Source organism: Rhineura floridana, chromosome 10, assembly GCF_030035675.1.
Source record: "Rhineura floridana isolate rRhiFlo1 chromosome 10, rRhiFlo1.hap2, whole genome shotgun sequence".
Taxonomy (NCBI): Eukaryota; Metazoa; Chordata; class Lepidosauria; order Squamata; family Rhineuridae; genus Rhineura; species Rhineura floridana.
The window spans coordinates 88,478,130-88,504,401 of NC_084489.1; the positions used below are offsets into that span (position 1 = coordinate 88,478,130).

At 45.0% G+C, this 26,272-nt stretch overlaps 3 protein-coding genes and 1 non-coding gene across 5 annotated transcripts in view; 3 read left to right on the forward strand and 1 right to left on the reverse strand.

The window, feature by feature from the left end:
• Nucleotides 1–11,752, reverse strand: part of ADIPOR1 (adiponectin receptor 1) — a 30,758-nt gene extending 19,006 nt beyond the window's left edge. Inside the window, exons 1-2 of the mRNA XM_061587583.1 lie at nucleotides 11,505–11,752; nucleotides 2,121–2,203 (exon numbers count right to left, since the gene is read on the reverse strand). The gene's annotated coding sequence lies outside the window, so the exon portion shown is untranslated. The remainder of the gene's footprint in view (nucleotides 1–2,120; nucleotides 2,204–11,504) is intronic.
• Nucleotides 11,753–11,876: 124 nt separating this feature from the next.
• On the forward strand, nucleotides 11,877–14,863 carry BCDIN3D (BCDIN3 domain containing RNA methyltransferase). Of its 2 annotated transcripts, none has more exons than XM_061587585.1 (2): nucleotides 11,877–11,964; nucleotides 13,517–14,863. In XM_061587585.1, exon 2 carries the CDS (start codon nucleotides 13,606–13,608, stop codon nucleotides 14,395–14,397), a length of 792 nt encoding a protein of 263 aa, XP_061443569.1. In that variant the 5' UTR covers nucleotides 11,877–11,964; nucleotides 13,517–13,605; the 3' UTR covers nucleotides 14,398–14,863. The 2 variants fall into 2 exon arrangements, with proteins under 2 accessions (XP_061443569.1, XP_061443570.1); XM_061587586.1 differs by lacking the exon at nucleotides 11,877–11,964 and adding an exon at nucleotides 12,125–12,517.
• TWSG1 (twisted gastrulation BMP signaling modulator 1) overlaps nucleotides 11,889–26,272 on the forward strand; it is a 60,472-nt gene continuing 46,088 nt past the window's right edge. Inside the window, exon 1 of the mRNA XM_061587589.1 lies at nucleotides 11,889–11,964. The gene's annotated coding sequence lies outside the window, so the exon portion shown is untranslated. The remainder of the gene's footprint in view (nucleotides 11,965–26,272) is intronic.
• Nucleotides 21,158–21,251, forward strand: TRNAI-UAU (transfer RNA isoleucine (anticodon UAU)). The gene is made up of 2 exons: nucleotides 21,158–21,195; nucleotides 21,216–21,251. It is a non-coding gene; the product is annotated as a tRNA-Ile (tRNA).

Genomic DNA, 26,272 nt, shown 5'->3' on the forward strand with positions numbered 1-26,272 from the left:
TTGTCTCCATTTTGGTTAATGACTGTGCCAAGGTATTGATAATCCTTGACAAGTTCAATGTCCTCGTTGTCAACTTTAAAGTGACAGAAACCTTCTGTTGTCATTACTTTAGTCTTTTTGACATTCAGCTGTAGTCCTGCTTTTGTGCTTTCCTCTTTAACCCCTTCCAAAATGCCACCTGGGGTCTTTGTAAGTAGTTAAAACACCACACCTGCTCCACAATCTGGCACGCGTCTTTAAAAAAAATGGATCAAAGGTTTTAAAACTGATTTGTTGATGAAACTGGTTAAAACAAACAACAGAGCTTCATTACTGAATATGCACTGAATATCTTCTCTGCTATTTTGAAAGTGTTCGGGCAATTTTCCTAACTTTAAGCTGTTTCCCTAACTGCTTAAAATTATCCTTTGTCAACCTGGTGCCCTCCAGCTGTTTTGGACTATGTTTCCCATCTGCCCTGATGGGAGGCGTAGTCCAAAATAGCTGGAGCACTACATCCTTGCCTCACAGGGTCACAGGAAGCTGCTTTAGGCTGAGTCACACCATTGTTCCGTCCAGCCCAATAGTGTTTACACTGACTGGCAGTGGCTCTCCAGGTTCCAGGTGATGCCGGGGACTAAATCTCAGACCTTCTGCATGCAAAGCAGATGCTCTTCCACTGAGCCCTTCTTCTAGATTCTCAGAAGGATGCTTCAGTGGTGCAGGCTGCCATGCCAAATGGCAAGAGGGACTGGAGTTTCCACTCTTGCAACAGGGATTTGGAACCGTTCCAGGGTAACACAGTAAAACACTGCAGACAATGGGAAGCAGGGCTGTGAGGGAAAAGCATGCATAAAAATACCTGTTGTGTTGAGGAAAAGCATTTAGCTATATTTAGATTCAGGCTGCAATCCAATACACAGTTACCTGGGAGTAAGTCCTGTTGAACCCAATACAGCTTACTCCTGAGTAGAACTGTATCGGATTACAGCTTTATTTATTTAGTAAGATTTATATACAGCATAATCAACAGAAAACGCTAAGCACTTTAATAAAATAATATAAGATATACATAAGAAACTACCGATAAAACCAAACTTTTAAGAACAAGAAGACATAAAATTTTAATCAAAATATAGATAAAGTCAGCAGTTCTAAAACGAATATACACAATAAAATTACATGACTGGGTTGGCTTGCCAAAAAAATAAATAAAGGGCTTTAGCAGGTGCTAAAAATAATACAATGAAGGCATTTGCCTAATATTAATATATTATTTAGATCCACCTCTCTCTCCCTCTGAAAATAGGCCTCCAAGGTGCCTGACCACAAGTGAAAATTAATATGCAAGAATTGTTAAAAAAAAAAAGATGGTGACCAATGGAGACTCGGAGGACAAGGGCGTTAACCTCTCCCCAGGCTTTAGAAGTTTCTGTAGAGGGTATTCCAACGGCTGCTCTCTGGAAGTTCCATAGTGACCATCAAGACACACACACAGAGAGAGAGAGAGAGAGAGAGAGAGAGAGAGAGAGAGACGTGTGCTACCTAGCAACCAGGAAACATCAGAAGTTTGGGTCTCTAGAGAGCAAGGAAGGCATCTTCTCACCTGTCTTCACTCTTACTGGTAGAAAAGGTGGGAAATCTTGGGGGGCAAGATGATTGTGTAAATGCCGTCTTCCCAAGAATTGATCTGATGTTGTTGCAGCTGCGGCTGTGCCATTTGCTAAAACGTTTATACTAAAATGCACTTACTAGCCTGACGTTAACTAACTGCTGGAGCCTTCACTAAATCACAGTAGGTCAAGACAAGGGTTTCAACAGTTTAAACTACAATGGTCCACATCAGTAGCAATTCAACTATGTGGACAAGCCTGCAACAGATTAAAATGCATTTCACTCTCAAGTGTGGAAGAGAGGCAATACTCCCACTGCCGTAGCGACGCTAGGAGTCAAAATGTCAGATTAATCATCTAAGCCCTGACAATTATTTGCTAAACTGCGGCGCTTAGAAGACAACATTTAACCTCACTCATCTAAAAGAAAACAACAATGCGCTCATGCCACTGAGAAGAACACAGTTTAAATGCAGAGAGGAAGCATTAACAAGAAACATAAGGGAGGCTGCAGACAGGATTTATTACCTTTAGAGTTCTGAAGAGGAGTTGCACTTCATAGAAAACTAGCTCACAGCTCTTCCCAACTTGTCATTCCAGTGCTGCAAAGCCTAGAGAAGCAGGATTTTCAAGAGATTAGATGTGCACACTTTCATTATACGCTGCAGGAAAAGCTTGTTTGGCAGTTGACCAAACTGTGCTTAGGTGCTGCACAGCTCTGCTCAGTCGCAAGACTCCTTAAACACTTCGTTAATATTTCCCAACCTGAAGTTTCGTTATCCCTGCAGTTTGAATAATTACTTCCTTTCCAAAATCTTTAGGAAGCCTACAGAAAATGTTCCTGCTCAGGATTCTCTCACTCCACTTTTCGCCGAGTGTGTTGCTGTTTTAGACAAGATTTCCCCAACCTCAAATATCATGAGTGCAGAACTGACGTGCCACAAATATATATGAGCATGCATGTCTATGAGTTATTATAATTAATAATCATTTTGTATATACTGCTTCAAACTGATGTATCTGACGTACAAAAAAATCAATACATAAAATACAAACCGGTTAACATACAGTTCACAAACACCATTTATAATATATACATATGTATAACTCCAGAAACAATTGTTTGAAAAGGTAAAAATACAGTTAATCAGGAAAGGCTTGGATAAAAAAAGGTGGCTTGTATGCTAGCACCAAAATGTATAGATTCGGTGCCTGCCTTATGTCCATGGGCACGGAATTCTATAAAGTAGGGACTACCCAGCTTGGTACCATATTACATCCAACCAGTTTGTTGTGGCAGCCATTGAGATTGCTTCCAGACAGCCTCTTTAATGAGCATGCATTCTGATTTGTTTGCAGGGAGGCTAGACGAGACGTCGCTTAAACTTATCCCACACTGCCCAAGTCTGATTTTGGGAGGAAGCAGGTTTGTTGCGCAAGACCTTCCAGTCAACTAGAACTACGCAACCAGAATTTGCTATCAAGTGACTGAATACCACCAGAAAACAGCAACAGTCTGGAAGTGCCAAAAGGTTCCCCAGCTAAGTGCAGCAACCAGGCGGGGTGGAACAGAATCAAGAGCACCCCTTATGACACTCAAGAAACATTGTTGCTTTGAACTGTGACCCACAAGAAGTTGTGCATTCCCAAAAGACAGCTTGTTCACTGCCATGACTGGGCATACTTAGCCTTGATAAGAGAAGATTGAGGGGAGATATGATAGCACTCTTCAGGTCCTTGAAAGGTTGTCACACAGAGGAGGGCCGGGATCTCTTCTTGATCATCCCAGAGTGCAGGACACGGAATAATGGGCTAAAGTTACAGGAAGCCAGATTTCAGCTGAAAAACTTCCTGACTGTTAGAATGGTACGGCAGTGGAACCAGTGACCTAGGGAGGTGGTGCGTTCTCCAACACTGGAGGCATTCAAGAGGCAGCTGGACAGCCATGTGTCAGGGATGCTTTAACTTGGATTCCTGCATTGAGCAGGGGGTTGGACTTGATGGCCTTATAGGCTCCTTCCAACTCTACTGTTCTATGATTCTATGACCAATGTTCTCCTCCTGCATGGTGCAATGGCTGTGGGGTACACAGCATATTCTAGGAGCAACGCTTGGTTCACACAGGGCCCACCAAGCCTCATCAGCACGCAAAATAAACGTGAGTGCTCTCTGGGCATTTCCAAGCAGCAGTTTATTGTGGGCCCTTGGGTTGCATCCAATGAAGTTTTACTTAGAGCAGACCCATTGAAACTAATGGATCTAAGTTAGTCATGGCCATTAATGTCAATGGCTCTGCTCTGAGAAGGGCTACCACTGGATTCAGCTCTCTGTACTGCTCATCCTTGCAAATTCTGTGCCGGGCCCACATGACAATGTCCTCATCAAAATGCCACCCCATTTAATCTGGATTCCATGAAAAATCTGATTAAGTTAAAAAAAAACCCACCATAGACACGGTAAACCCAGATTAAATTGGGGAATATGGAACAGCATTTTGATAGGACCTTATGTGGACACTACAAAGAAAATCCCAACACCCTTTGCAGCACTGAATCTACAACTGCCACGTGGAAGCACCCCCAGAATCCTCACCAGTAACTTTCATATTTATGACCTTTAGGGACACCATGCCAGTCGCTGATTGCTTGTCAGCCAAAAAATCCTTGGCATCCTGAGCGAGGATATTTGGGACCTATTTTAGGGCACACAGAGCACTGGCCAGACCAGTTGGGTCCAGGGCTGTGGAGTTGGAAGCAATTTTGGGAGGAGTTGGAAGCAATTTTGGGTGGAGTCGGAGTCGGAAGCAATTTTGGGTGGAGTCGGAAGCAATTTTGGGTGGAGTCGGATTCGGTAGAAATGTACAGACTCCGGCTTCAAAATAAAATTAATATATTAATATTAATATTAATAAATTAACATACATTTGCCATTTATGAAGGAGTTGGAGTTGGACAGTAGAAAACTAGAGGAGTCGGAATCGAAGGTTTGACGTACAGACTCCACAGCGCTGGTTGGGTCTCACTGCAGGAACTGAGAGCGCATTCAAGAATGCACATGAACAAGTCCCCTCCAGCTGTGCACTGCGGGGAAGACCAATCACGGCAGACAAGTTATCCTTCAGGCCTGTCTGTTCTCCATTACCAATCTTTCCATTCGGCAGCTACGGGCCATTACCACACCATTGCTAGGAACCCTCTCTTTTGCTGTTTGGCAAGGCCACAGAGGGGGAAAAATAAGACCTCTCAGTTCCCCCCCCCCCACAGCACCTCCAGGACTTTCATTTTTATTTCTTGTTTTATACATTCTGTTTGTTGTATTTTTGCATTATGATTTCCCTTTGGTTGCCACACGGCCTCTTGGGTGCCTTTCCTGCCCTGTCCCAGGTCCTGCAGCTCCTAAAGTTGCAACTTTTCACAGTAGGCAGATGCCCCCCACCAAAGAATTAAGAGCCCTGTACTGGGGCGGGGGGGGGGGAGAGACAGAATTGCTTCCATATTGTGGTGGTTCATGAGTAGAGAGAACAAATTAAACCAGAACTGTCACTAGAAGCTAAAATGATGAAACTGAGGTAATAATAATTGAATGAGAAGACATGATTCACTAGAAAATATAATAATGCTGGGAAAAACAGAAGGGAGTAGAAAAAGAGGAAGGCCAAACAAGAGATGGACTGATTCCATCAAGGAAGCCACAGACCTGAACTTACAAGCTCTGAACAGGATGGTTCACAACAGATGCTCTTGGAAGTCACTGATTCATAGGGTCACCATAAGTCGTGGTCGACTTGACAGCACATAACGACATCATGAGTAGAGATGTGAAGGCCCAGTTAGAAAGCCAACTGCTCTATTTAAAAGCCACCATGAGGGTCAATAAAGAATGCCGAAGTGTGACAGATCATTCTGGACTTGCATGATGATGCAAGCCAGGGGTGGGGAACATTTAGCCCCCCAAGCCTTTCCAACTGACCCTCCAGACTGTCCCTAGGCCGGGGTAGGGAGCCTTTTTCAGACCAAGGGCCGCATTTTCATCTGGGCAAGCTTCAGGGGGCCACATGCCAGTGGTGGGGAGGGCTGGAGACAACAGCCGACAAAGCAAGACATGTACATTTTGCCTTTATACAGCAGGCTCGTTTCTACACACACTCGCACTCGCCTCTCTGTCCTTCATCCAGGCAAGCGAGCAGCCTGGTCCGAGTTCAAGGACACCTTTCAGCCAGGCAGAAACACCCACGGAGAGTGCAAAGCAGGGCTGGGGAGGGGTGTGTGGCCTGTGGAGTGTCCTGAAGACCAGACAGAGAGGCCCTAGGCCATGGACCCTCCTAAGGATACACTCTTCACACCTTGCTCAAGTGCTTTTGCTGGGCGGGGACACGTCCTTGAACTGGGATCATACATCTCCCTTGCCTAGGTGGAGACTGTGTGTGTTGTGTGTGTGAAGCTGCAGTGCTCTCTGTCAGACCAGTCACCCATCTCGCTCAGTGTTGCCTTCACCAGGGGTAGCCAATGTGCTGCCCTCCAGAGGTTGCTGGACTGTAACTCCTATCAGCCCCGGCCAGCATGGCTAATGGTTGAGGATGATGGCGCTGGGAGTCCAGCGACACCTGGAGGCAGCTTGGTTGGCTACCGTTGCCCTGCACTCACCGGCAGCAGCTCTCCAGGGTGTCAGGCAGGGGACATTCCCAGCCCCACCTGGAGATGCCAGCAGGGATTGGACCTGGGACCTTCTGCAGGCAAAGCAGGCGCTGTACCAGTGAGCAACGGCCCTTTCTCAAAGGTAAGTGAAGGCACCTGCACCACACCCCTCTTGTTTGAAGCCAGAGGTTTGTTTTGCCTTACTGTTTGCACCCAACCAGCACAGAGGTAAAGCAAACAGCAGGCTCCTGCTCATGTTTGGGAGTGGGGGGGCCTCCTGCTCCTTAGCTCCAGGGACTCCTCTCACCAAAAAGAGCCTGTCCTCTTGCCAGACCAAACCCTGACCCCAAATAACTCTCTGTGCCTCTTCTAAAGAAAAACAATCTGCTCTCCAGTTATAGATCCGGGCAAAACTGCAGCCTGTCATTTCAGAGTGGCTCAGCTAATAGCTGGTTCCTTTTTCACAGGACAGCTTTACTGAAAACACCCTTCTTGCGAAAGAAACGGAACTGACAACACATCTGCCTGAATTACAAAGTGCAGCTTCCCAGGCAGTTGGAAAGTGTAAGAAAAAACAGCAAAAGGTCAGAAGGTTCAAGCCCTCTTTCCTTCAAGTGCTAGTCAAGGACTTAAGGAATGCCCTGAAGCTGGATCAAGCCAATTGCCCACCTAGTCCAGCATCCTGTTCTCACAGTGGCCAACCAGGTGCCTGGGGGAAGCCCGCAAGCACGACCCGGGTGCAAGAACACTCTCCCCTCCTGAGGCTTCCGGCAACTGGTTTTCAGAAGCATGCTGCCTCTGACTAGGGTGGCACAGCACAGCCATCACGGCTAGTAGCCATTGATAGCCCTGTCCTCCATGAATTTGTCTAATCTTCTTTTAAAGCCATCCAAGCTGGTGGCCATTACTGCATCTTGTGGGAGCAAATTCCATAGTTTAACCTTGCAATTAAGATGCACACCTGGAAGTGACAACTCTGACATCCTCTGTCATGTGCCTCACATAACTGCTCGCCCCAAGCAAAATATGACAGCCACTGACCCCAAGGCAACAGGCCCCCATCTAACATTGCTCTGTACCACGGTTGGGGAGCCTGCAGAACTGTAAAATTTCCAGAAATTTTGAAGCCATAGAACAAACCGGTTCTTTTCCAGCTTTTTTCAAGGACAATTTTAGGAAAAATAGAAAAATATACTTTTTTTTTAGTACCTTTTACAGATTGAAAGTCACTTTGTTACTTTAGGAACAGAAAATGTATTGCGTATAACTTGGTTTGCCATTAAGTTATCATGTTTGGTATATTAAAAGTACAGTTTATTCAGACAATAATTTACAATTTTATTTATTTACAATTTTATTTTTTATTACAAATGGGAGCTGCAAGGGGCTGAACTGTAAGGTACTTAGGGTCCCTTCTCGATCGTCCCAGAGTGCAGGACAAGGAATAATGGGCTCAAGTTGCAGGAAGCCAGATTTCGACTGGACATCAGGAAAAACTTCCTAACTGTTAGAGCCATACGACAATGCAACCAATTACCTAGAGAGGTGGAGGGCTCTCCCACACTGGAGGCATTCAAGAGGCAGCTGGACAGCCATCTGTTGGGAATGCTTTGGTTTGGATTCCTGCATTGTGCAGGGGGTTAGACTTGATGGCCTTACAGGCCCCTTCCAACTCTACTGTTCTATGATTCTATAATACTTTCATTTTGCGTTTATGAGGAGTAGGTGAAAATCAATAAAAACTAGAGAAGCCATCAACATTAGAGTAAAAAAAGAAAATTATTATATATTCTGGGAATCCTCTAGTCCTCACCAGTGTCAAGCAGACCAAGCATTCATTTCTATAAAAAAAAAGCTGAGGGGGGAAAAAGACTCACTGAAAACAACATGAAATTTAATCACTCTCATCTTCTGAGCTATCGCAGTCATATGAGTTTCTTTATATTTATCTGTACTTCTAAAAATTGAAGGTTTGCCCAAATTGAAATAAACTTCTATACCTCTTCACATGTCATAGTCCAAAATGTTTCAGTCTTTTGGAAAACAACAAAAAAGGGCTTAAAAAACACCCAGGAAAAATGTCTTCCCCAAGAATTTTTCTGGCTTAATTCCAGATATTCACATTGGCCCTTGCCTTACATGCTGGCTGGGGCTACTGTCAGCCGGAGTCCAGCTAGGCGAAAGAGTTCCCCAGCCCTGCTCTAACGTGGTGCCTATCCAATTGTCATTGGACTCCAGTTCCCAGCAGCCCCTGCAAGCATGGCCAATGGTCAGGGGTAGAGATGTAAAATTTCTGGAAATTTTGAAGCTATGGAAAAAAACAGTTCCCCCCCCTGTTTTTTTCAGAATTTTTTTTCAAAAAAATTAAAAAATATTAGCACATTTTACAGATTGAAACTCACTTTGTTACTTCAGGAACATCAAATGTAATTATGTACAAGTTGGTTTGGCATAAAAGTCTCACATTTGGTATATTAAAAGTGCATTTTTTTTACATTGTCAAACCATTATTACAAATTGAATTTACTTTTTTAAATTTTTATTTTTTTGGTAACAAATGGATCCACAAGATCCTGAACCGTAAGGAACCTCTTTCGTTTTGCCAGTTTATGAGGAGCAGGCAAAAAACAATTAAAAAAAGAAGAGAAGAAACCATCAACATTAGTAACAAAGAAAATTATTTATGTCTCCGCTAGTCCTCCACAGCGTCAAGCAGACATAAAGCATCCATTCCCATAAAAAGAACTGAGAAAAGGGGGGGGGAGATTCAATGAAGCATTTTATTCATCATGCTAAAATAAAACATTCCATAATCCATTTTTTCTCATCTCTTTTCAATTTTTCAGGAAAAAAACAAAAAAGGCTTTGGAAATAAACAGGGGGAAAATGTTTTCCCCCAAATTTTCCGTTTTTTTCCAGGCCTTCACATCTCTAGTCAGGGGTGATGGAAGTTACAGTTCAACAACATTTAGAGGGGGGAGAGTGCTCTGTACATGCTATTCCAGTGATGGATTAGGCCAGAGACACCTGGTGTCAAATTCCGCCCCAGCCATGAAGCTCACTGCATGGCACTAGACCAATTTCTCTCTCTCAGCCTAACCCAAGAATCTAAGAGGAGCCTGGCTGCTGGATACAGCATCTGGATCTCACAGCAGCCAACCAGGTGCCCCAATGCGAAGTCCACAAGTAGGACCTAAGCGCAACAACATTCGTCCCACTTGTGCTGTCCAGCAATTGGCATTCAGAGGCGTACCGCCTCCAGTAGTGAAGGTAATACCCTGCCATTATGACTAGTTGCCGTTCACTAGTAGCCAACCTATCTCAAGGGTTGAAATGAGGATAAAACGTGATGGGAAACGACTTCAGGAAGGGCAAGTTTAAAAATTAATAAAATAACATCAAGATTCAAAGACTTCAGACCTTCTCCTCTTTCACATTTTGTGTGTGGGTTCAAACTCATAGCACAGAAGTATTTTAAGACTCAACGGGAAGGACTTCCTGCTGGCTGAATAATTGAAAAGGGAAGGGGGGGCACTACATGCCAGAACCCCCCCCCCTTCAAGGCAACAGAGTTGCTTCCAGACAACCAGCTTGTTGAGCATTCACATTTTATCCTGATTTGTTTGCATAAAATTAGCAGGGAATTTATACAATGTTGCATCCAGAAACTGTTATCTCACACTTTCCAGTGCATTTTCCTGTTACTTTCCTTACCACAAAAAGTCAGTTGGAGTTTTTTTTAGATGTACGTTTGTTGCACAAGAGCACCAATTTGACTTTAACTGCGGAACTTCGATTTGCCGGTATGTGACTGAATCCCACTCACAAAATAGTGACAGTACCTGTTGTGTCTGGGGAGGTTTCCTGCATATTCGAATCACAAGCAAGTGATCTAACCAACTTTTTAAAAAAATTATTAGATTTATATCCCGACCTTCCTCCCAGCAGGAGCCTATATAAGCCCTCTTCACATACTCAGGAAACTGGGTAAACTAAAAGTGCCGCCACACTGTCACTATTTTGCAGGAGTGATTCAACTGCATACCAGACCTTTAGGTCTGCATGTTAAAGTGAGTTAAGGTGCTCCATTGCCCTCGCAAAATAAATCCACTTTTACAAAGAAACAGATTTTTTGCGAGTTGGAAACTGACAAGGAAATGCATTGAAAAGTGTGGGAAGAAAGAATGACTAATGGGAAGATGTGTAAATAGCCTGCAAACAAAATAAGATGAATGCAGGAAAAATGTTCATTGTTGTATGACCACCCCATTCAGAGATCAGAACAGATGCTCAATAAAGACCAGATACAGTCTACCATGTAAGCTTTGTGCAAGCAAATCAGGATGAATGCTGGATAAACTGGAGGAGCCCTAGCACACAATTTGGAGGATGACAGTCCAAAGTGGGTAGCGTCCCCCCCCCTGGGATTCTCCAACTCAGGGATGGTGCTGGCAAAGCCAGCATGCTTTTTCCAGCCTCAATCCTTCATGTGAAGAGGGCTATACTTTACAGATGAGACAAAGGGCAGTAGGACAGGAGGAAAAAAGACCTTCACCCACCTGAAATAGTCAGAAGTAGCAAAGCTATCAATAACACCCATTTCTTGCATTAGGTGGCTGTTACCATGCTTTGAACTGGCACATTTTAATATGATAATGATGATTAACTACCTTCAAGTTGATTCTGACTTATGACGACCCTATGAATGGGGTTTTCATGGTAAGCAGTATTCAGAGGGGTTTACCATTGCCTTCCTCTGAGGCTGAGAGGTAATGACTGGCCCAAGGTCACCCAGTGAGCTTCATGGCTGTGTGGGGATTCAAACCCTGGCCTCCCAGGTCGTAGTCCAACACCTTAACCACTACATGATAATCACACTAATATTACAGAACAATCTGGCCAGGTTTGAATACTGCTTTCTCCTTCTCTATCCTTGTTAATGCCTTCTCCCACAACAACAGACGTCCACAGGAGCCAATCGGTATGAACGGAGGAGAGAGTGTTAACTACTGAGAAGAGTCTTCTCAATGGCTGACTCACCTCCTTTAGCTCCGATTGGCTCCAATCTGCAGGAAAGGACAAGGAAGCATGTTAGAAGACTCTTCCCAGTGGCTAACACACTCCCCTTTCATGCTGATTGGCTCGAGGGATGCTGGAGACATAGGGCCCCTGTTGGGAGAGATGGAAAAGGAAACCGAGACCACCCAAGGTTCAAAGCCGAGAAGCGGAAGCGAGAAGCGGAAGCCGGAGTCAGAAGAGGAGAAACTCGGATACTTACCGGGCAAGCCCTGCAGCTACATCCCGCGCCTGCCCTGCCTAGCCGCGCCGGCCGCCCCAGAAGTCTCTCTCTCTCTCGTCTCTCCGAAGAGCAGCCGCAGCAGCAACGGAAACAGCCCCTGACCAAGGGAGGCCCACTTCCGGCATAGAGTGCTAGCGTCACGTGACGACACCCACGGCCCCCCCTTGGGAAAACCGCGCTTCCTGCCACGGAACACGCGACCCTTCGGCGAGTGTAGACTTACGAAAAGTTAAGAGAAAAGGCTGCTTCCTAGACTCTAGAGATTGAGACTTCCTGCTTCGCTTTTGACGTCATGGGGTTTTGTGTGTGTGTGTGTGTTTCGTCACCTTGCAGAGCGGACTGAAAGGGGCAACGGTGCTCCGAAGAAACCGTTGAGGGTTTTGTTGTCGCTGAGCGCTGGCGGCCTCCGTTCGCCCACGCGCGAAAGATAGGAGCAAAGGTAAGGGGCTCACCATGCTGGAACTCAGGCCGTGTTCCTTCTTGGTGTTACTAATTGGACTCCCTGAGTCGAGCAGGGGGTTGGACTCGATGGCCTTACAGACCTCTTCCAACTCCACTATTGGCTGATTCTACTTTATTTATGCAACGTTACAGTTTGGATTTCATTTGGATTCCTTCATCGAGCAGGGGGTTGGACTCGATGGCCTTATAGGCCCCTTCCAACTCTACAATTCTCTGATTCTATTTTATTTATGCAAAGTTACAGTCTGGATTTAATTTAGATTTCTGCATTCAGGTATCCTTTAATTTGGATTTCCTGGATCGAGCAAGAGAATTGGACTCGGTGGCCTTCCCTTCCAACTCTACTATTTTCTGACTCTACTTTATTTACGCAAAGTTACAGTTTGTATTTAATTTGCATTCCTGTATTGAGCAGAGGGTTGAACTCGATGGCCTTACAGGCCACTTCCAACTTTTACCATTCTCTGAGTATGATTCAAAGCGGTAGATATAACAAAATGTGTCCCCCCCCCTCCACACACCCTTAAAAGGTAAGTGAAGCCCTGGCTCAGTGGTAGAGAGCATCTGCCTCGGCCCTCAATACAGTGGCATCTCCAGGGAGGGCTGGGAGAGGAGGACCCTGCGAGGAATCCTGGACAGCCTCTGCCACTCAGTGTTAGACCTGCGGTTCCCAAACATTTCTCCCCATGGAGCGCTTGAAAATTGCCAAAGGTTTTGGCGACCACTTTGTGACTTTTTTTCTGCCGGCTGTAGCAAGTGCAACGTGCCGTGCTAGATGCTGTATGGTGTTTTTTTGAAATGTGTTTTTTATTGCTTCTTATCTCTCTTATCTATTGTATTTATTGTGTTACTGTTTACATTCCATAGAATTCAAACTATAATGCAATACAATGCAAGATAAGAAATAAACAAGAAGCAATAAAATGCAATCGGAATCAATCTTTAATGCAGTGGACATGCAGTCTCCTGTCTTCAGCTGTAGACAAGACTAAACGAGAGGGACCAATGGCCTGACTCGGTATAAGACAGGTTCCTTGTATGGGAAAAGGTGGTAGAGCATCTGCCTGGCATGCAGAAGGCCTCGGGTTCAGTTCCTGGCATTTCCAGGTAGGACTGGGAAAGACTCCTCGATTGAAATCCAGGAGAGCTGCTGCCAGTCAGTGTAGACAATACTGAGCTAGATAGGCCAATGGTTGGATTCAACATTAAGCAGCTTCCTATGGTCTTCGAAAAGCTGTGGGTTGTGAGAAGGGTTATGGCTCAGTGCTCGAGCATCTCCTTTGCATGCCTTTGCAGAAGGCCACAGGTTCTCCATTTCTGGCATGTCCAGTTGTGACTGGGAGAGAAGCCAGTCTGAAATCTTGGGAGAGCCACTGCCAATCCATGTAGGTAATGCTCAACTAGATGGACCAGTGGTCTGATTTGGGATAAGGCAGCTTCCTAAGGATGGCAATACATACTATTTAGGCAAATCCCATGAATAAAGAGGAGTTCCAGTTCTTTTGTATAATTTTCATCCTCTCTGCCAGTTCCAGGTCCGTGTATCTAGGTTTTATTCCTCAGGAAACATGGTCAAGGTCGGCTTCCCGGTTGGACGCTAGTGCTTGCTCTTCTCAGGATGGCGGCACCTGTGAGAGAATATCGTAAGGCGCTCAGGGATATGGAGCTCCCTGGTGGAGCAGCCCTGTACGGGAACTTCCCCAGTTACTCTCGCTTCCACCCACCGGAGGGACGCATCCGACTCCTGCCCGCCACTTTGCTGAGCAGACTGTTCCCCAGTGTGCTTCCAAGGCCCCTTTTGGGGCTGGATGTGGGGTGCAATTCGGGAGAGCTCAGCGTCGCCCTCTACAAGCACCTCCTTGGGCTTCAAGAGAGCAGAGCTAGCCAAGAGCACTGGAACGACCTTCACCTCCTCTGCTGTGACATTGATGCCGGGCTCATTGAGAAAGCCGAGCAACGGAGTCCCTTCCCGGCATCAATTTGCTATGCCACCCTCAATATCATGGACCCCAATGCAAGAGAGACACTGCTGAGCTCCTACTTGACAAGGTTTGGCCGCTCCACATTTGATATTTGCTTCTGTATGTCTGTGACCATGTGGATCCACCTGAATCATGGGGACAGCGGTCTGGTGATGTTCTTGTCCTGCCTTGCCTCTAAATGTACATACTTGCTCCTTGAACCCCAGCCATGGAAATGTTACCGGGCGGCTGCCCGGCGCTTGCGGAAGCTGGGCAGGCACGACTTTGACCACTTCCGATCGCTCACCATCAATGGGAACATGGCAGACAGAATAACCCAGATCTTGACAACAGACTGTGCCATGGAACTGGTGTCTTGCTTTGGAAGCACCAACTGGGACAGGAGACTCTTGCTGTTTAAATCAAAAGAGAGTGAACTTCCGCTGTGATTAAGGATTGTATTGGTTCGGAGAGAAAGTGCTGCATTCTGGGCAGGGCTGTCTGTTATCTACAGTTCTGATTGGGCTGAAAATAGGGATTTTCAAACTTTCTGTTCCAAAGGCACCCTTGAAAAGTACAAAAATTACTGAGGCCCACCAGTCACAAAATGGCAGTGCAAGGGTGCAGCCAGTAAGAAAATGGGGGTGGATGGAGGCAGAGTTCATCCTAATCAGGTGGCAATTAATGACATGATTTTCTGTTGATATCTAATTCCTTGTAGGAAATTGCCAAATACAACAGTGATTTCCTTATGGCAAGGAGACGTAGTTCCATAGTTCAGATTTCTTAAAGTTAAGCACAGATAGTGGCTCTGAATGTATTGTGACAGCCTCCCCATTTTAGGGGAAAAAGACAAATAATTGGGTGTTAGAACAAATTAAACCAGAACTGTCACTAGAAGCTAAAATGATGAAACTGAGGTTATACTTTGGATACATCATGAGAAGACATGATTCACTATAATAATGCTTGGAAAAACAGAAGGGCGTAGAAAAAGAGGAAGGCCAAACGAGATGGATTAATTCCGTAAAGGAAGCCACAGACCTGAACTTACAAGATCTGAACAGGATGGTTCATGACAGATGCTCTTGGAGGTCACTGATTCATAGGGTCACCATAAGTCGTAGTCGACTTGAAGGCACATAACAACAACAAGCCTGGGAGTATGGCTGATGGGAATTTTAACCCAAAATATCTGGAGGGCAACAGCTTGGCAAAGACTAATTTGTTGAAATGATTTTTTTAAATGAAATTTTGGTGTCCAGAAAATGTTTCTGCGTTGTTGTTTCTGTTGCCAGCTAGATTTTTTTTGGGGGGGAGAAGGAGGTATCCACAACACAGGTATGGGAGTATGATGCTCCTGTAGGTGCTTGCAGGAGTGTCAAAGGTCACATCCATATCATATATTTAAAGTGCATGGCTTCCCCCAAAGAATCCAAAGAACTGTAGTTCATTAAGGGCGCTGGGAATTGTAGCTCTGTGAGGGGTAAACTACAGTTCCCAAGTTTCTTGGGTTGGGGGAAGGCTATGTGCTTTAAATGTATGGTGTGAATATGACCAAAGTAAATGACAAAGGGCACTTTCACATGGCAGTTTAGTTTGGACTCGGTGCTGATCATGCATGCACGTTTTGCTCAGTGTCCATCAAATGCCACCCTGTATTCCCACCACTCCATTCAATTCAGGTTTACCAGCTAAGTGAAAAAAAGCAGTAAATCTGGATTAAATGGGGCAGGGGACAGTATGGGATAGAGGATGATGATGTGTGGGTGCTGCACAAAACTCACATGCAAGAGCAGTCTCAAAATCAAAATTTGGCCCTCCAGAGGTTGCTGAACTACAACGCCCATCAGTCTCAGCAAGTGACAAGATGGTGGGAGCTGTGATTCAGCAACATCTGGAAGGAGAGAAGTTCCCATCCCTGCTCTAGGGTATCAGAAAACATTGTTTGTCCAGGCATTGAACTGATTGCACAGCGCTCTGCAGGGCTACAAAATGCCTCATCCCAGGAGCAGATTCACAAGTGTTCTCACTCCTGTTGTACGGCTGCAGCTGGTGGAAGTCTAAAGAAACCTCTGCCAAATAAATGTAGGGAAGGAGAGTGAACTCTGAAGGTGTGTTCTCCCTGCGCTCCCCCCCTCCAATATTCTAGTCTGTTGTTCTGCAGAAACAGGATTGAGAAGGGGGAGAGAGAATAATTACAAATAGTCATTTAGGGCCCTTGCAGACTGCTGCTTTTATGCAGGTGCATTCTGCAACATGTTAGTGGAGCAATTATAGTGCATTAGTGGTGGATTTATGCTGGATTGTCCACACATCATTCCCACTTTATTTGCTGTTCTCTGATGCTTCCACAGTATTATTGCTGTCTGGAGAGGCTCTGTTGCACAAAGCAGGCCAACACACGCACACCCCTCGTGGAATAGTTATGGTATGAAAACTTACAGGATTTTAACAGGACGTTATCCGATATGCACCAATTTGGAAATGAAGCAGTATGTCCGACCTGAAACCTCTGCAGGCGTCAACTGAACTGAAAGTGGGCTTTTGTATAGCTTCCCCAATACCATTATGAGCACAAACCATCATGAATGCACAATAAAAAGAACATCAGGAGGGCCTCCAGTGGTTCTTTCTATACCCCAACATCACTGACCCTCCCCCCCCAATTGTTCAACAGCTATCCCTGGAGTCCCCAATGTGGCGCTTGCAGGCGGCAGAGTGTCTACAGATACCTCCCAGGCTCTCGGCTGCCTTTTGCTTCCTTCCACAGCAGGCTTCATAAATCCAAATGGCAGAAGGGAGAATCCAGGGACGTGGGGAAAAAAAAAATTGGTGGTTGGATACTTGAACATGTGTTCTAGAATTCATGAACAGAAGGACCCAGCAGTTGATGCTATTTTTGTTGTTGCTGACAAGATCTGGGGTTGAAGCTATGTAATTTCAGTTATGCTAACTATGGAAAAGTTGCTCCAAGTGGAGAATGAGCAAGAATTCAGCTGAATTTAGATCTAACACAAGATATTTCAATGGTGTGCATATTCTTCATCTTTGTGGAACAATCATGTTTGCTTTGAAGTTCAGTGGTTTTGCCCCGACAGTGGATTTGTTCCCCTTGAATATATTGTTCTTTTATTGATTTTACTCACAGAGCAGTACAGGTCTCTCTCTCTCTGCCAGTCCCCGCCTCCACTCTAATAATCCAAGCTCCATGTGAGAGGATGCAAACCAAGCCTATAAAAGGTAAAGGTGTCCCCGCACGTATAGTGCGAGTCGTTTCCAACTCTTAGGGTGACGTCTTGCGACGTTTACTAGGCAGACCGTATATATGGGGTGGGATTGCCAGTTCCTTCCCCGGCCTTTCTTTGCCCCCCAGCATATGCCGGGTACTCATTTTACAGACCACGGATGGATGGAAGGCTGAGTGGACCTCGAGCCCTTTTACCGGAGATTCGACTTCCTCCTTCCGTTGGAATCGAACTCCGGCCGTAGGCAAGACTCTCCAGGCTTGCCTTCTAACTTCTGTAATGTTAACCCATTAAATGATTAAAAGGCAAGCGTAGAGACTAGAGAATCTTGCCCCTGTTAAGGGCTCTAGGCTTGCCAAGGAGGTGTAGGATGGGGGTACTAAAAGCTGTTTTCCTCTTTTCTTTTCCAAAAGGAAAATAGCCGGTCTCTGCTTGCTGATGTGACAAGTGACCAGCTTCAGTCACAGTGGAGGAGGAAGAGGGGGCAAAGCTGCATTCCTTTCATTTATCGATATTTCTTTTCATATATTGGTATTTCCTTCCAAAATGCTGATATTTCCTTTCATTAATCAATATTTCCTTTCAATATATCAATATTAATATCAATATTTTGGGGAGAAAAAAATCAGGCCGGTAAAAGCAACAGATAGGGACAAAGAACAAACTCAAATTGATACCGTATTTTAGGTCAATGGAATGCTTTTGAAGCAGCACTGGCCAACAGATCCCAACCCTAGCAACAAGTTCTCTACAGAGAAACAAACAGAGCAACACTGAGTGCTCGCAGACTTGCTGTTACTAGGTGGGATTCAATCACCAGCAAATTCAGGTTGCACAATTATTGTTGATTGGAAGGGCTTTGGCAACAAACCAGCATCCCTCAAAGTTCAGACTTTTAGTGATAAGGAAAGTGACAGGGAAATGCATTGGAAAGTGTGGGATAACACTTGCTTTGTGTCAATGTCATCCAAGCTCCAGGCAAACAAATGAGAATGAATGTTCTTCAAATAGCCAACATAGTCTAATCTCCCTGCAACGAATCAGGATGAATGCTCAGTGAACAGGTTGTGTGGATGTACTCTTAAGTGGGGAATAATGGGCAGCTCAGGGCCACAAGGCAATGTTGACAGCAGGCACCCATCTGCTGAAAGCAATATCTGGGCTCTGTTGGGAGAAAAGGCAGGATAAAAATAAAATAAATAAAATCTCTATGAGAAAGTGCAGAAATAATTTAATTATTCCACAGCTCCATTATATGCATTTATTCATGTCAGCTCACTGCTGTGGAACTAGGAAAGCCAAGTGGAAATCCTGAACGCAGAATATGAAGGCCAAATTAGACACAACATGGCAGACAAGTGCGACCATCTCCCAGCTTTAAAGATAAAGCAACTGCAAAAAGGCAGCTGGGGGTGAAGACCTTAACCCATTTCCTCCCACAAATGTTTCAACTCAGCATTCCATGCCCAGCTGCTTTTATGGCTGTGGAAATCAGCTGGAGGGTGTGAACACTGCACAGAAAAATGCCCGGAGGGGGTTAGGTAGCCCTTCCATTCTTCCACCTCCCATCACTAATTTTCATTTTGTCAACAAATATGGAAAACTAAACAATTGCCCACAGACTGGAAGCATTCCATAGACATTCCAATTCCAAAGAAAGGGGATCCCAGAGAAGGCAGTAATTATCAAACTATTGCCTTAATAACCCATGCAAGTAAAGTAATGCTCAAGATTCTACAACAAAGGCTGTTACCATATATGGAGCAAGAAATGCCAGATGTCCAAGCTGGATTTAGAAAGGGAAGCGGCACCACAGCTCATATTGCAAACATGGGTTGCATAATGTAACAGACCAAGGAATTTCAGAAGAAAATCATCCTGTGCTTTATTTGTTGTTATGTGCCTTCAAGTCGACTACGACTTACGGTAACCCTATGAATCAGTGACCTCCAACAGCATCTGTCGTGAACCACTCTGTTCAGATTTTGTAAGTTCAGATCTGTAGCTTCCTTTATGGAATCAATCCATCTCTTCTTTGCCCTTCCTCTTTGCTTTACAGATTACATCAAAGCCTTTGACTGTGTAGAGATCATGAAAAACTATGGAATGCTTTAAAAGAAATGGGGGTGCCACAGCATCTCATTGTCCTGATGCACAACCTATACCCTGGACAAGAGGCTGCTGTAAGGATAGAATAAGGAGAAACTGATTGGTTCCCAATTGGAAAGGGTGTGAGACAGGGGTGTATTTTATCACCCTATTTGTTTAATCTATATTCAGAACATATCATATGGAAAGCAGGATTGGACCAAGATGAAGGAGGTGTGAAAATTGGAGGGAGAAATATCAGTAATTTAAGATATGCAGACAATACCATACTACTAGCAGAAGCCAGTAATGATTTGAAATGAATGCTGATGAAAGTTAAAGAGGAAAGCACAAAAGCAGGACTACAGCTTAACGTTGAAAAGACCAAAGTAATGACAACAGAAGATTTATGTAGCTTTAAAGTTGACAATGAGGACATTGAACTTGTCAAGGATTATCAATACCTCGGCACAGTCATTAACAAAATGGAGACAATAGTCAAGAAATCAGAAGAAGGCTAGGACTGGGGAGGGCAGCTGTGAGAGAACTAGGAAAGGTCCACAAATGCAAAGATGTATCACTGAACACTAAAGTCAGGATGATTCAGACCATGGTATTCCCAATCTCTATGTATGTATGTGAAAGTTGGACAGTGAAAAAGGCGGGTAAGAGAAAAATCAACTCATTTGAAATGTGGTGTTGGAGGAGAGCTTTGCGCATACCATGGACTGCAAAAAAGACAAATAATTGGGTGTTAGAACAAATTAAACCAGAACTCTCACTAGAAGCTAAAATGATGAAACTGAGGTTATCATATTTTAGACACATAATGAGAAGGCATGATTCACTAGAAAATACAATAATGCTGGGGAAAGGAGTAGAAAAAGAGGAAGGCCAAACAAGAGATGGATTGATTCCATAAAGGCAGCCACAGACCTGAATTTACAAGATCTGAACAGTCCCTATAAGAACTTTACAAACTTTCAAAAGACCAGAGTCCCAAAATGTGCTTCTAATCCTCTCCCAACTTCTCTTTCCCCCTGTTCCTCTCCTATCGTGTGTCTTTTAAGCTGGGAGCGTCTTGTCTTCTTATTACTCTTAGAATTGCAGAACAATAAAGTTGGAAGGGGCCTACAAGGCCATCGAGTCCACACACCCCCATCAATGCAGGAAAGCTTTTTTCATGTCTTTTCTATTCTTTCTGGGAACCTGAAGGGTGAGGTAAACCTGCTTTAGACGAAAAACAAGCCAAAATAAGCTGAGATGTATTTGCGATTCTGCGACTGGATGAGGCCCTCTCAGCTTGCTCGCACCGACGCAACAATGAGCGGGTATTATGGGATGGGGGCGCCAGAGCGCCGGATCCTGCGCAACCCACATCAAGCCCTTTCCCGCCTCTGTAGCTTTTCCCCTCGGGGGAGACCCTCTCGACGACGGGCCTCCTGCTCGACTTTTGCCTCAGGTCCGAGCACGTTGAGGCGGCATTTCCTTTTCCCTCTCCCGCTTCTTCCCGCCCTCCATTTCTTGTCCCCTCACTCCGCTGAGGGAAAGTGGCGACAGGCAAATGGCGTTGACGAGCGCCGGCCAGCTTTCGCCCGGCTAAACGGGCGGACTCGGCGCCCCCTCAATGGTGCCTCATCGCCTCACAGAGGGTGGCAAGAGCCCGCCAGTCCTCTCAGGCCCGGCCGCCGCCGCCGCCATGGATGCTTGGCGGGGATAGAGAAAGTACAAAATGGAACTGAGGAGCGTTTTCTCGCTTCTCCCCGTTCGGAGCGGAAAGGCAAAGAATAAGAGAGGAGCGAGGGCTCCTTCAATGGCGTCCGCTCATCCGGCTGAGCCCTTCATAAAGCGTTCGGGAGGAGCTGGTGTCAGGGCTCCAGTGGCGCAATCGGTTAGCGCGCGGTACTTATACAGCAGTACGCAGCAGAGCAATGCCGAGGTTGTGAGTTCGAGCCTCACCTGGAGCACATGTCTTTTGGGGCTGCTCGCTTTTGGGAGGCTCGGGCGTGCTGGCCCAGGAACCGGCCGCTGTTTGCGAAGCGAGGAAAGATTTCTAGAGGGGAAGGGGGAAATTGCAAGGAGAAGGAAAATAAATACGTGGAAAAGGAGGAGGATTCCCCGGGCCTCGCATGGGACTAGGGGGAAGCCCATGCGGACAAGGAACCTTTATGATATTTACTAATGGAGCAAAAAGGGGCGCAAATGTTCAACACACGGATAAGTGCAAGGATTTGAACGTGGCTTAAGGGAAGCGTTTTGTTTCATAGTATCAGACATGAGGCAAGGTTAGGCAGATTTTTGTTTGCTTTCGAATATATTTCACAGAGTTGTTTGGCATCTTTCGTCGTTCTTCACTATTTTATCAGTCTGCAGATTCGTCAGGAAAGTGGTAACAAGCGAGCCCCTGAATGTAATGCTCATTATGTAGAAAGAGAGAGGCATAAATTTTGCTGTAAAATTTATTAGAGGTATACAGCACTTTTCCATTGTCAGTCTTCCCCATTATTTGTTTATTTCTAAATTTCAAGGAAGCCTCAGTTTTGTTCCAATACACGTAATAGTTTTTATGTCAAATATTCTTATGTGGCTTTTGTATGTATGCTTGTATTTTTTGCTTCAAATACATTTTATTTATTTATTTGAGACTCATATACCACTTTTCATTGTGTGATCCAAAAGCAGTTTCTGAATAAAACATCAATAAAACACTGCAAAATAAATAATAAAGAACATTTAGAAGTGACTACAATTAAAATAGTTTTGTTTGGCCCCAAATACAGAAGGAGATCCAGGTAAAGATAAATTAATAAACATAAAGCTTCAGAATAACAAATGCAGAATGCCCGTTAATGTTGGGGCGATTTGTCCTTCCAAGGGGAGGGAAAATCACCATGGCTTTTGAAAAAAAAATGTTATAGCCAAAGTTAAACTTGAAAAATAAATCTGGAAAGCAATGGCAAATATTTAGCAGATGCTGAAAACTCCCACAGTGAAATCCTAGAATTTTAGTTGGGTTGTGGTCATTATTTTATAGTTGTTAAAGAGATTATTAGAAATAACAGAGATATTAAATATCAGCTACTTGCAACCTTTATTTCTTATTGCATACCTGAAAAGCAACCTCCACTCAGAATGATCAATGAGACTTGAGCCAGTCTTTATTATTTTATTGGTGCCTATGGTGGGATGCTTTTTTTAAAAAAATCCAGAATACAATTTGTACAAAGTCAAGGGCTTACAAAAGGGTGCTTTTCTTTTTTTCCCCCACCATGAGAGTCAGGCCTATTAATGCCACATCCATGCTGGTAGCAGCCTTGGGTGCTTTGATGCCCCTGCTTTGAGTGTTCATGCTGTGGCTGCATACATATCATACATTTCATGCACATTTAAAGCCCACAACGTCCGCCAAAGAATCCTGGGAACCAGGGCTGGATTTACGTACAAGCTAAACAAGCTACAGCTTAGGGACTCACATTACGAGGGGCCTTGCGTTAGAAAGAAAGAAAGGGAGGGAACCATTTACAACATTGCCACCGGGAAACAAACATCATACAAAATGAAGATAATTTTTGGTAGGTACTATTGAATATCATTGTTGCAGCTCGCTTGCCAACAACAGTAAACAGCAAACAATTCTATAGAACGTCGTACACATGCCGTCTTTTGGATTCTTGCAGAAAACAGCCCACATGTTGGCGGTGGCATCGACTGTGCTAACCCTATCAGTAATGCACATACGTTGAAGTGGGAAGGGCCTCACTCATGTTAAACAAGTTTAAATCCGGCCCTGCTGGGAACTATAGTTTAGCCCTTGCAGAGCTACAGTTCCTAACACCCTTAATAAAGTATAGTTCCCAGCATTCTTTGGAGGAATTCATGTGCTTTAAATATATGGTGTGTAACAGCAGAGCTAAAGAGTGAGCGAGATGCACCATTAGGCCATGTCATATACTAACCACATCTAGCCTCACTGTTCCTTTGTTCTATGGTGACAGTACTGGAACGTAAGAAGATCCCTCTTGGATTAATGTAATGGACTGCCTTCAAGTAGATCCCTATTTATGGCTATCCTACGAATAGGGATTTCATGGTAAGCGATATCCAGAGGGGGTTTACCATTGCCTCCTTCTGAGGCTAGTCCTCCCCAGCTAGCTAGGGCCTGCTCAGCTTGCCACAGCTGCACAAGCCAGCCCCTTCCTTGTCCGCAACTGCCAGCTGGGGGGCAATTGGGCTCCTTGGGACTGTGCAGTTTGCCCACGGCTGCACAGATGGCAGGGTATGTAACTCCTGAGCCACTCCCTGTGGGGGTGATCTTTAGCTGGCCCTTGACACCCAGGAGACACGAGCGGGGATTGGAACTCATGGACTCTGGACTCCCAGCCAGGCCCTCCTCCCCACTGTGCTATACCAGCTTCCCTCTTGGATTAGACCAGTGGAAACCAGCCCATTAGGGCAAACGAGGCACTGCTTCACCAACTTCACTCTGCCCTCAGCCCACATCCACCTGTCTGCCTTCTCAAGTACAACCAGTCCAGGGGATGGCACTGCCTGCCATCTTCCTTTTCCTTAAGTCTCAGAGGATATGCACCGAATGGAAATGAAGAAGCATGTCTGCCTCATAGCTTTGCAGGTGCAAACAGTATTGAAAGCGGGATTGTGTATGACTGCCCCAATAGCATCATGTGCACAAATTATCATGAATGTGCAATTAAAAGGTTGCCATTGTGACATCAGGTGACTGACAGGTGGGTTCTGTCCACCTGTCAGAGCTGGAAAGTCACCTTGCAGAGAGATAAGGATCCAACCTGTTCGCAGAGCTTGGAAAAGTTACTTTTTTGAACTACAACTCCCACCAGCCCCAGCCAGCATGGCCACTGGACTGGGCTGATTGGAGTTGTAGTTCAAAAAAGTAACTTTTCCAAGCTCTGCGTTGGTCAGATCCAGTTCCCCCCCCGCCATGCTTTCAGAGGTCTGTGTTGTGCGGAACAGAACTCCTGATGAGATGGTATCTGCAGGAGGCCCATCACCTGCAAAGCACAGTGATTGACTGGATATATAAGGGGTAAGATGGTCTTTCAGGTATCCTGATCCCAAGTTGTATAGGGCTTTGTACAACAAAACCAGCACCGTGAACATAACCCAGCAGCTAATTGGCAGCTACCGGTCTAAAAATAAACTTTGACTATATTTTTAATATAGAACAGTGACAATCAATTTATATAACAACAGATAGTTCACCTGCAAAACAGTAACTCCCCAAAGCAAGTACACCATAGCAGTGTTACCACCATCACTTGGGTTAAGCAAGGTTTGGGGAACCAGTGGCCTCTGAAGTCTAGGTGGCTCCAAACATCCCAGATCCTTTACCATCCTGTGTGAGATTGGTGGAACTGCAGTCCCATGACATCTGGAAGGCCACAGGCTCCCCATTCCTTGATTTTGTTGTTGTTATGTGCCTTCAAGTCGATTACGACTTATGGCGACCCTATGAATCAGTGATTAAATAAACCCTCTTATTTGGACAATAGATGGCGTTGTGATCACATGGATGGATGGGAAGCTAGCAAAGCAAAGGGAGAAAGTTGTTCCAAAGTTTCTCAAAATAGTTAAGAGGCCTTTGCAATGTGTATTTCTCTCAAATAATAGGCCTCAATTCCCACAGGTCAGAGGAAAAGCCAGAACAATAGCCAGAGGGATAGTTGTTTCTGAGCCTCCTAATTAGATATGTGTTCCACACACAGACGTTCTAAGAGTCTTGTGAATTGGGGTCTTTAGATTGTGGCAATAGCACATCTTGGCACATCTTTTTTATTGTGCATTCATGATTTGTGCTCCTGATGCTATCAGGGCGATCATATGGAATCACACTGTCTGCGTCTACAAAAGGTTTGGGGCAGTCACACTACTTCATTTCCAGTCAGTGCAAATACTGTAAATTCCTGCTGAGGCCCCGTAACTTTTCATACCACAAATGTTCTGGTTTATTTTTGTTATACTTATCTTGGGCTACAGCCCCTCCAGACAGAAATAAAAGGCATTCTTCAGAACATACTCACTTTTCTCAGGCCAGATCGTCCTGGATGAGCCCCTGAATTACTTGCACTGCAGACCACAAAGCTAAAATAGCCAGGATTCTGCACCAAAATGCAAAGGTCCTCTGCTCCCTTCCATCATAATTCCTGATAGCCAGCATTTGGTTGCCAGCATGACAATGCCAACATCACCATCTTTGTAGCTTGCACAATGAGGAACCTGCTCATCCAAAATGCCGTCACTGTCACCTCTATTCTACCTCTGGTGTGGTAAAGACAGATCAGCTGAAGCTCTGCTGGCTTCAGCAGTGACAGACAGGGGTGTAGTCGTCTGAGGTCTCAGGGGGTCTTAGACCCCTTACTTTTTTGGGAGCAGGGTCCCTATGTCTCCAGCATCCTATGAGCCAATCAGCATGAAAGGGGAACATGTTAGCCTCTGAGAAGAGTCTTCTAACATGCTTCCTTGTCCTTTCCTGCTGATTGGAGTCAATCAGAGTAGAAGGAGGTGAATCAGCCATTGAGAAGACACTTTTCAGTAGCTAACCCTCTCCTCTTTCATGCTTATTGGCTCCCAGGGACATCTATTGTTGTGGGAGAAGGCATTAACAAGGATCTCATTCTCAACCCAGAAGCAAAAAAGAGGGCGTGGCTTTGACTATCATGAAGGGACCCTGCACTTCTGAATTTGCCACTACACTACTGGACATAGAGGCATGTTGAGGGCCTCTACTTGTTGCTAAAGCAAGGAGGATGGCTCAGACTCTTTACCCAGTTGCAGTAATCCTGTTATGCTCAGGTAGCCAAGAGATGTGCTAAAAATACCCATACAACTCTATTCTGATTCCTTTTAAAGCCCCTCCATATGTTGGAAGATATACAGTGGCCAACCAGATGCCTATGGAAAGCTGACAAGATGGACCTGAGCACAACAGTGCTCTTCCCATCTGCAGTTCCCA